The 11,394-nt window shown below is 35.0% G+C and overlaps 1 protein-coding gene across 1 annotated transcript; it reads left to right on the top strand.

Moving 5' to 3' along the window:
• Nucleotides 1-691: 691 nt before the first annotated feature.
• LOC104540084 (serine/threonine-protein kinase SMG1-like) lies at nt 692-10,941 on the top strand (the record flags this gene model as incomplete). Its single annotated transcript, XM_010183805.1, has 14 exons — nt 692-893; nt 2,591-2,700; nt 3,049-3,196; nt 3,576-3,735; nt 4,402-4,522; nt 5,235-5,483; nt 5,791-6,075; nt 7,051-7,195; nt 8,080-8,218; nt 8,506-8,736; nt 8,835-9,012; nt 9,871-10,032; nt 10,372-10,589; nt 10,787-10,941. Coding segments are annotated over 14 exons (2,503 nt in total), but the record flags the coding sequence as incomplete, so codon positions are not given.
• Between the last annotated feature and the right edge of the window lie 453 nt (nt 10,942-11,394).

The following is an 11,394-nucleotide window of genomic DNA, read 5'->3' as shown; positions in this document are numbered from 1 at the left end:
AATTAATATTTAATTTAATTTAATTAATTTAATTAAGAGAAATTCAATTTTTATAGCTGTTTGTACGTAAAACTAGAACATTCATTGATATAGCCATGGTAATGACAGTGTCTAATTCTTGAATCTGAAAAACTGTTTCTGTCTGCAGTTAAACTGAACTGCTTAACTCCATTGAAACCAATGTTATGTGTAGACATGATGGTTTGCAGTACTGAGGTCTAGCTGAACGAAACTAAAAAAATAAGTAACATATTTTGTAATTTACTAATGTGATTTGAAATTATTTTAGATCATAACTTAAGGTTTAGTATTTATGACATAATTGTATCATAAATGCACTAGTTACTCAGTTTTTCAACTACTAAGGCTTTGTTTCAGTATTCTGTTTCATCTTTGAAAAGGGACCTTCTTTGTTCCTAATTTAGTTCTTAGGTTTTCCTGTTTTGATGCTTCTTTACAGATATGGACTAAATTTTTCCAAAACCTCCTTTGAAAAGATTTCTTTTTTTTTTTTAAAGTATAAGTGGAAGATTAATCCTGTAAATGTGGTGCAACTATTTTATTTTTTTTAAATTAAGTATTTTTCTTGACAAAAGATGTAGAAATTACGTTTGAGTAGTAGAATTACTATTTTAAAAAATATAAGTATAAATATATATTCAAGTATATATACTATTTTGTTGTTTCACAGGAGAAGCTAGAAAAACTGTTCTGACTAAGCCAAGTGACTCTTCACCTGAAGTTATAAACTATTTGGGTAACAAAGCATGTGAATGTTACATTTCCATTGCTGACTGGTCTGCTGTTCAGGAGTGGCAAAACATGGTCCATGACTTGAAGAAAAGCAATAGTAATACCTCAATCAATCTGAAAGCAGATTTTAACTATATAAAGTAAGCATACAATGAATTTATTCAGCAGTGCCTTGAGTTTTCATTGATTTTAGAAGCTGTAGGAGATTGAAATAGAGGTGTGATAAAAAGAAAGTTGTGTTCCTGGGAGGGGGAAAACTTGCCACGATACTTACTAAGCCATACAGATAAGCGAAGAGATAACATCATTCTAAAATAGTTACTGTGGCTTTCTGGCTGCTGAGGTTTCTTAATATTCAAGAAGAACTTCTTTTCACTGAAAGTAAAAGATGTCAAGTTTATTGCAGAAGGTGCATCCTTTTGCACAGCTTAAATACTAAAAAATAAAATGCCTGTCAGTGGTACAGTTATTTTATATTTTAATTCATTAAGCTAATGTTAAAAGTCTATTAAGGAGATGATCCTGGCTGCTTAAATTTAAATTCTTTTTTTGTTTTGCTTGTTTTAATGGAATTTAGACTTGTAGTTTATGCATTGATTTCCTAATCCTTGATATTTGTCTGGTTCATGAAAATTAATTCGTGACATTGAAATAGTTCTTCAAGCTTTAAAGGTCCTTTATTTCATTTGACAGCTTGATTCCTTTCCATCCTTGTATTATTGTGGTAAACATCATAAAATCCTTTTGGCTGAAAATTCTTGACTTGAAAATAAAAGCATAGAAGGAAGCTTTGAAATAAAGTCTTTCAGGTCTGAAAGTGTGACTACTTCTGTCAGAGGAAGGGGCGATCCTTTTTCTTACTGCAGTTACTCAGTGCTGTGCAGTTAATCCATTAGGAGAGCGAGTGCTTGTCACGGATGTGAAAATGTCATTTCTGAATGTTCATGTGTTTGTAAACTAAACCCACTGTACGTCTGCTAAACATCGTGAGTGCTTGCTGGACTGTTGCACAGGTCTGGTCCTGTTGGCTGGTTTGAGTTAGCTTTCATCCAGATAATTACTAGAAGTAAGATATTGTATCATCAGAAAAAATCCTGTAGAGAGCTCCAGAGAATGCACAGCACTTTGACTTTCCTAATGCACACACTTTGATAATTCCTTCTTCAGTGGATGGTAACAAGAATATTGAAACTTTGAGTCTTCTGTATTCTGAGCTATTGAGCCTTTTAAACTTTTCAGTGCCTTTTTTGTGTACTTCTGTAAAAATCTATGTTGCCCAAGTTATTTCCTAATGTAAAACAATGGAAAAAAAAAAAAGTTAAATTTGCTGCTTCAGGCTGTTAAGTAACAAAAATTTGTATAGTCTGACCTTCACAGTATTCTAGTATTTCTGGAATTTTGGTTGAAGAAAATGAAGAGTTGAAACCATGACCGTATGAAATTCTGCCCCAAACCTTAATTTTCTGTGCATAGTATGCGGGCAGGGGGAAGTCTTGGAGTTTTTGTTTGTTTTTTAAACTCTTCCAAAGTCTACCTTTTTCTTCCTGACTATGGTAGAAGAATATTATATATAGTGCGGAGTTAATATGAAACTTCATAGCTGGAGAAGTGTTTTTTCCTTTCACTTTGACGTTGAATTTGTCCATTTGGTGCCATACTATTGCCTTTTACTGATCCTAGTGAAAATTGGGATTTTTGCTTCAAATTAATCGTAAGTGCTCTGTAGGGTTTTGAGTTATACTTGACTATTTCTCTCTTTGCTGTATGATTATAAGATACTTAGCGACTGAAATGAAGTAAGAAATGTGAAAATAAAACTATAAACATTGAATTGCAGATCTTTGAGCAGCTTTGAGTCTGGACAACTCACTGAATGCACGGAACAACTAGAATTATTACCAGGAGAAAATATCAACCTACTTGCAGGGGGATCTAAGGAAAAAATAGGTATAAACGCATAAGTTAACATACCTTCAAATACAGAAGTAAATATTTCTTCATGTATCCATCTTTATAAATGACCGACTGAATGCAGTTTGTATAACCTTTATGAATTGAGCTTCAGTGGTCATTCTAAATGTTGATATAAGTGTGTTCTGGAGTTGGTGTGTTTGTTTATAAGTAATCTAGCATCAATTTATAATATAAACACACACACACGCACATATATATATATATATGTATTTTAAAAGACTTTCAAAATGCACTTCCTTTCTCTCAAATGCGTTCTCAAATGGTAACACTTGATAAAATTTGGCAGTTCTAGTTGGTTTCAATTGTTTGTTCTCCATGTAGACATGAAGAAGCTCCTTCCTAATATGCTAAGTCCTGATCCAAGAGAACTTCAAAAAGCGGTTGAAGTACAGCTTTTGAGAAGTTCAGTATGTCTGGCAACAGCTGTAAACCACATAGAACAGGAGCAAAAGTGGCAGTCGATATCCGAGTAAGTTGAAATGTGCTATGAATGAATGGAATGTACTGTTGTACTGTGAAAAGCTGTTCTAGTTTGTTAACATGACTTCGTAAAAAGCATACTCTGCTTCATACTTCTCCATCTGTGGTAGTTTGCTGCTAGTTTTAGCTGTTGGAATTTGTAAGCTTAGCGAGGAAAAGTAAGAGACTGTGTTTAACTTGGCTATTATGCAGTTCTTTGAGTTGATGAAGTACTGCTTCTTGTTAGTAGTAAAGTATTATACTATAACCTGTGTGTGATATTACAGATTTTTCTCATGTCTTTCAAGATGTTGAATTTGCTTTTGATATTGCTATTTACTCTTAAGGTCTAACTAACAAAAATGACTGTTCTGATTCTTTTAATTCAGGAATGTTATAAAGTACTTAAAGCAAACATCACGAATCGCTATTGGACCTTTAAGACTTTCCACACTCACTGTGTCTCAGTCTTTACCAGTGTTGAGCACTCTTCAGTTGTATTGTTCTTCTGCTTTGGAAAACACTGTATCCAACAGGCTGACATCAGAGGTATGTCTGTGTGTTTAAACCTAAATTTGGAGTAATGTCTTTCTATTGAGCGGTCATTTAATGAAATATTGAATAGAGAAGGTACATTGTTTTGACCCTTGTTAATCATACTGTAAAAAGACCTCATTTGACTTCTAACATGCTTGACCCAAGTTTTTTTAAATTTACACCTCAGTTGAACTTCTTTCTATAGTTATAAATATACCATATCTTTCAATTACACTTAGTGTTTTCAAAGTTTTGTTGGTAGATGTTTTTTAGAGAAGTGTTCATATATTTCTTCTTTAAATACATTGTAACACTTATTCCTACAACACACATATGTATTTTACTTTTTAAAAGTAACTTTAAAGTGTTTCTCAAAAAACAGTCGCTTCAGCAATTAAATACTTGATGTCAAAGTTCAACCCATATGAATGTTCTAATTCTAATTTCTAATCACGTTGTTCAGAAAACAGTTACTGATTTTGAGCTATTTTTAGTGTTGTCTCTAAAATCAAACCTGTCTTCTAGAGTTACAGAAAATGTATTTGTGTTTTATTAGTAACAGTAAAGAGTGGCTATGAATACGGAGAAGAATGTGTGGTCTTTGGTTTTAATAAATGAAAATACATTTCAATTAAGATGTTTCTCATGACAGCTGTGAAATTTCTGTGCCTCTTTCAGGACTGTCTTATACCTCTCTTCAATGATGCTTTGAGGTCATGCAAACAGCACGATGTGAGGCCCTGGATGCACGCGCTGAGGTACACAGTGTACCAGAATCAATTGATGGAAAAACTTAAAGGTATACAAACTGTCATTTTAGTGCAGAATTTGAACTTTTCTTCTGAAAGCAGCAGCTGTGTCTGTATATTATTTAGATGGATTACTTTTTAAAAGCCAGGTTATGGTTATTAAGGTGTCTTGCTTTACAACTAAGGGTCTCAATTACTGCTGTAATTTAGACCACTAAAAAGAAAAAAAAATCTGAAATCGCACAGAATATTAGGAGTTGGAAGGGACCTTGAAAGATCATCTAGTCCAACTGCTTAGTAGTTCTGTACTCACTCTTCTAATCACACTTTACATGCTCATCTCTTCATGCTTTAAGTGCTTTAACTTTTGAGTACTTCAACACTATCAGTAATGGGTCTTTAAAAACAGTTACAAAAGCCATTTAAACGCACAGTGTGATAAAAGGTAGTGGGAGAAAAAGAAGTTGTATTAGGGGACAAGAAGATTAGTTAAAAAGAATGCTTGTAGTAAAGAAATTACTCGTTTGCCCAGCAGCTAATTTATAGATATTTATTTTGCTTCAGATGAGATAAATAAATATTTAAGACAAAAATGAAGTTATCTAAATTTCTGAAGGAGGTATTAGGAAGTATAAAACAGCTGAGCAATTTTTTACTGATGGCCATGTACAGAGTACTTTGGGCGGAAATTATCTGTATACCCCAGGTGCTATTCTTGTTTGTTTAATAATATTGTTTAATTTGTTTTGCTTTCTTCTTCAGAACCAACAGTCCCAATTAAAAGCCATCTCATGGAGCTAGGCTTAACAGCAGCAAAATTTGCACGGAAGCGAGGAAATATTGCCCTAGCTACGCGGCTGCTCGCCCAGTGCAGTGAAGTTCAGCTAGGAAAAACCACCACTGCACAAGATTTAGTCCAGCACTTCAAAAAATTGTCTGCACAAGGTCAGATAGATGAGAAATGGGGTCCTGAACTTGATATTGAGAAAACAAAATTGTTATACACAGCAGGTCAGTATTTGCTAATTATGTTGTAGATTCTTAAGCTTCTTGTCCTTATAACCAGGCTAATTCCCCTGACCTTGAAGAAATCATAATAGGGCAGTATCATTAGGAACTGATTTAATGCTAATAACTGCTGTCTCAGTCTGAAAGTATTTTCCTAAGTCTTTTCTTACTTATAATTTTTAACTTCAAGCAAGAATTTTCTTTGTAAAAATATATTTTTATAAGCTGTATTTAATTATGCTGAATTTCAGAAGAATTTTTTAGAATAAAGTTAACAGTCTACTGAAGATGTGCTTTTCATGATATGCAGGTCAGTCAACACATGCCATGGAAATGCTGAGTTCCTGTGCCATATCCTTTTGCAAATCTGCCAAAGCTGAATATGCAGTTGCTAAATCTATTCTCACACTGGCTAAGTGGATTCAAGCAGAATGGAAAGAGATTTCAGGACAGTTGAAACAAGTATATAGAGCTCGACAGCAGCAGAATCACACTGGCCTGTCTACGTTGTCTAAAAACATATATAATTTGATTGATCTCTCAGCTGTTAATACACTAGAAGAAGAATATCCTAGGATTGAAAGTGAATCTACAGGTAGAGGTGTTCTTATTAATTTGTTAAATTACTTACTAGTGATTCCACTGAGGGATAGCACCAGTTATGTTGATAAAGACTTAAGTGCTCCATCACTCATGTATTTTATTAATACAAATATAAACTGTTTGAGTGATAGGTAACTATACACACATAAAAAAGAAGCACCTTAGTATTGATATTTCATGCTTCTTTCACATTTTTCTCATTAAAGTGATTGTGGCCTGAACAAGAAACTGGAATGCATTTATTTTATGATGAGGATATCAGATTTTGTGATGGTTCTATCTGCTTTCAATGCCTTTATTTGTTAGTTTGAATGAGATCTTTCAGATAAAGCATTGACAAGCATTTTTGAAGGATGTGATAAGTCTGAAAAGGCCTTAGGCTTTCTCATTATCTTTAATCTGTGCTTAATTTGAACGCTTCTGTTGTTGTCGTCACAAAATGTACTTTTAATTACCAATTTTTGGCAGTGTTTTCTTAAAATGCCAAGATAAAATTCTTTCTTTGCTTAAACATGGATTTCACAAATAACTTAATTCCTCTCCTGCAGAGTAAGAGTTATTGCAGAGCTGTTAATGGATGTTAAATAGCTGGTGCTTTTTGGCTTTCAAGAAAATAAATAAATACACAAATAAATACAAACATATTGCCCTAGGTACTACTTAAGTATACTTTCTGAAATATCTTGCTCTTTTGGATAACATGAGTTTCTTGCATCGATACTGTCTTTCTGTGGAAGAGGAAACAATTGCAATAGGCAGTGGTTGTTAGAAAGTGAAAAACTGGTCTTTGTTTTGCAGCCAGTGTCAGAACTGAAAAATAATTGCATTTTGGAAAACTTGACACTTCTGGGTACTAACTTGACCAAAAAAAAATAAACCTGTTTTTTCTGCTGTTATTTTGTATGTCGAGGAAATTAGAAGTAGATTTTACCTCATAACACATATTGCTCTATTTCTCCCATCACAGTAAATATTGGAGTTGGAGAACCTGACTTCATCTTGGGACAGTTGTATCACTTGTCTTCGGTACAGGCACCTGAAGTAGCCAAGTCTTGGGCAGCCCTGGCCAGTTGGGCTTATAGATGGGGCCGGAAAGTAGTTGATAATGCCAGGTAAATTCATCCTAATGTTTCAATTTATATAGCACAACTCGTTTTCTGTATTAAGATAACCCCTATATATCTATATAGATATATAGGTAGAGATATATACATATATGTAGGTATATAGATATGTGTGTGTGTATATATGTATGTGTATCTATGAATATAGATATATGAATATGTGTATATATATATATGAGAATATGAATATGAATATTGTTCTTTGTGATCAGAAGTTGCATGTGAGCAGAGAATTGTGAATATTCTTTTGATTACTTGCCCTCTCTAAAAAGGAGTGAGTTTAATTCTGAGTTAAAGGGTGAAGATTCTTCCTTCAAAAAGTTTTATATATACGATGTTAGTGGGTTCAGTAGCTCTACAAAGGGCATGGACTTGTTTCAGTGAGTCCAGAAGAAAGGCACAAAGATGATCAGGGGGCTGAAACACCTCCCCTGTGGGGTCAGGCTTAGAGAGTTGGAATTTTTCAGCCGTGGTAAGAGAAACTTCCAGGGAGATGTTATAGCAGCCTCCTGGTACTTAAAAGGCGCCTACGGGAGAAATGGGGAGGGACTCTTTATCAGAGAGAGTAGTGACAGGTACGAGGGGTAAAGGTTTTAAACTGGAATAGGGTAGATTTAGGTTAGATATTAGGAAGAAACTGTTTTACTATGGAGGGTGGTGAGGTGCTGGCACAGGTTGTCCAGAGAAGTTGTAGATGCCGCTTCCCTGGAAGTGTGCAAGGCCAGGTTGGATGGGGCTTTAAGCAGCCTGGTCTGGTGGGAGGTCCCTGCCCATGGCATTGGGGTTGGAATTAGATGATCTTTAAGGTCCCTTCCAACCCAAACCATTCTATTGTTCTGTGTTGGAGATCAATAATTAATTAAATGTTACAGTCAGGGAGAAGGTGTTCGCCTGCTGCCCCAGGAAAAATCTGAGGTTCAGAACTTGCTTCCAGACAACATTGCAGAGGAAGATCAGGAAAAAATCTATGGAATTCTTGGGCAGGCGGTGTGTCGTCCAGCTGGGATTCAAGTAAGTGTAATTTTCCTCGCCAAAAAAATGTTCAACTTCAGGGTGAAACTTAATTTTCCTCTACTTGTGATTCATATTAACTCTTGTAAATGCTTTGAAGTTAAAATTTAGATAATATTCTCTAAGAAACCATCTGTTAGCTAAGCGGTAACATGTCTGTTCTGTGGACTATGGTAATATGATCAAGTACTGTAATTGTGTGAGTTGTCTAGGCAAAAACTGGATTAGGAACTACTACTGCTTGTAGAAGTGACTGGAGGACTTAATCAAATCTGTTGTCTCTTTAGGATGAAGATATGACTCTACAAATCACTGAAAATGAGGACAATGAAGAAGATGATATGGTGGATGTTATATGGCGTCAGTTATTAACAAGTTGTCCCTGGCTTTCAGATCTTGATGAAAATGCAACAGAAGGGTTAATTAAAGTGTGGAGGAAAGTTGTAGACAGAATCTTCAGTCTCTATAAGCTCTCCTGCAGCGCATATTTTACTTTCCTCAAACTCAATGCTGGTCAGGTTAGTGTTCATGCTGATGAGCAAATCCTGTTACAAACTTTTCTGAATTACTACATAAACTATATACTTAGCTTAGAGGACTATTTCTTTATTTCAAGGTTTCACTTGATGAAGATGATCCCAGGCTGCACTTAAGAAATACTTCTGAGCAAAGCACTGACGATGTTATTGTGATGGCAACCCTAAGACTGTTACGATTGCTTGTGAAACATGCTGGAGAACTTAGACAGTATCTAGAGCATGGGCTAGAAACTACACCTACTGCTCCTTGGAGAGGTAAGTACATGTTATCTAGTTGTTAAAATTAACACATTTTTCTCTAAATATCCGCAGAAAGGTGTTTGCTGCACTTTCATAAAATTGTCATTTAAGCATGATGGTAAGAGAGCCTGTTTTTTTACAAAATAATTTCATTAAGGGTGTTCAAGTCTCTGCCATGCATTCTGTTCTTAAAATGGAGAAGTAGCGTGGATTCTGACCCCCAACCTCCCTTGCATTAAGACACTGAAAGGAGATGTAGTTTTTGAAGTATTACGTGATTTTACCACCTAAAAAAATGGTTGTTTTTTTTTGTGGTGGTGTTTTTTTGTTTTGTTTTTTTAGTTACAGTTTGAAATGCTCTTCAGAGAAACATGTGTGTCTAAAGCTAGATGTCTCAGAAGTAGTTGTTTGTAACTACACTGCTGGTTCTGTTTGCTCAGGGACAAAAAAATATTGAGTTAAAAGTGTGGGAGACAGCAGAAAAGGAGGCCAGCTATGGCAAAATTGTACTTCCTTTTGAAACATCCAGTTATGCTAATGTCAAGAACTATTAATGTGACTCTCCATATTTTCAAAAAATTATAGAACAGATACAGTGTGCAAAACTGAATTCCTAGTGCTTGACTAAAAGATTTATATATATTGCATCTGATGTTACCTGTCTTTGAATAGTAGAAGAAAATAAGCTATTGCCCGTACTATGGAACACAGTTACTTAAAACAAAAAGTTTTTATTGGGAAAGTAGACATTTACATTCTCCTAATGCAAAACTAGTATGCTTTTTAAAACAAAATAAAATTCTGAAGTGTATGAAAATGTAATTTGAAGAGTATGGAAATGAATTGGCATATTTTCTTTTCCTGTTTATGAAGGTATTATTCCTCAGCTTTTCTCCCGCCTGAATCACCCAGAAGTGTATGTTCGTCAGAGTATTTGCAACTTATTGTGCCGAGTGGCTCAAGATTCTCCTCATCTCATACTATATCCTGCAATAGTGGGTACCATTTCGCTTAGTAGTGAATCCCAGACTTCAGGTATGAAGGAGAAAATAAATGTTCAAATACGCTTTAGCTAAATATACTTTATAGACTGGATAAAGTGATACTGAGGGTTTTTTTGTTTGTTTGGGTTTTTTTCAGTAACTCTGATACTTTTTATCTTAAGAACATTTTTATTATGGACCTCTCTGATACCTTTAATTTGATTTGATTTTGCCAGTTTGGCAAATAAGTTAGTTTTTTCAATTTTATCATTGTATACTTGGCCAGTACTTAATGGTGCATGGGGACCTGATGTGAAATGAAGTATTGAGTGATGTGTCTTTCAAAGCCAGAACAGTGTAGATAATACTTTGGCATCTGTTTTTAATTTAGGGAACAAGCTGCCTTCTGCCATCCCTACTTTGCTAGGTAATATTCAAGGAGAAGAACTGTTGGGTGGTGAATGTGATGGGGGAAGCCCCTCAACTTCTCAAGAAAGTAGTAAAGATGACATGAAAGTTGGATTAAATGAAGATCAAGCAATGATGCAAGATTGTTACAGCAAAATTGTGGAGAAACTCTCTGCTGCAAATCCGACAATGGTATTGCAGGTAAAAAATTTTTGTTACGTGTGCTCTTATTTGAACCACAAAATAGTGTAATCTCTATATCTTGTGAGTAGGTCTGCTGAAAGTTCGGTGCATCTTTGCTGTTAGGGTGTCATCTTTTTTTGAGTTTTCCATCTGCAAGAATAAGTCTTAATATTAGTACTCTTAAAATTAGGTGAATCTTAATTTATTTTATACAGGTTCAAATGCTAGTGGCTGAGCTGCGTAGAGTTACAGTTCTTTGGGATGAACTTTGGTTGGGAGTTTTACTGCAACAGCACATGTATGTCCTTAGAAGGATCCAACAACTGGAAGATGAAGTCAAGAGGGTCCAAAACAACAACACACTACGGAAGTATGTGTTTTTTGAATAATTAAAGTGATGATTGTAACATCTTCTTGGGGAAGCATACAGTCAAACCGATCAGCAGTGTTGTTGCTCCTGAGTTCTTACTATTCCAGCTGCTTCTTTGTAAGCCAGTGGCCTTATTTAAAGAAGATTTTGATGCTACAACTAGTACTCTAATCAAATGAGAAACAACAGTCTACCTGTGAATCCATGTTGGGATTTCCTTAGTGAAAATGTGTTAGAACCCAATGCATATAATTTGAGGATTATGAGATCCTGTAGTTCTTCATTTCAAGGTCTGTCTTACAAGTCAGCTGAAATGAGGACAAGCATGTTGAAGAGTGTAATCTGTTTTGGTGTTTACTGTGAATACAGATATTTGGAGTCAACAGAGCATCTTAATCTGCTTTTGGTTTTCATTGTTCAGCAACCTTTTTTTTTCTTTTCTCCACCCCCCCC

This window comes from Mesitornis unicolor, unplaced genomic scaffold (genome assembly GCF_000695765.1).
Source record: "Mesitornis unicolor isolate BGI_N332 unplaced genomic scaffold, ASM69576v1 scaffold27504, whole genome shotgun sequence".
NCBI classification, from domain to species: Eukaryota; Metazoa; Chordata; class Aves; order Mesitornithiformes; family Mesitornithidae; genus Mesitornis; species Mesitornis unicolor.
Note: the sequence above shows the minus strand (reverse complement) of the source record. Positions and strands in the feature narration are given on the sequence as shown.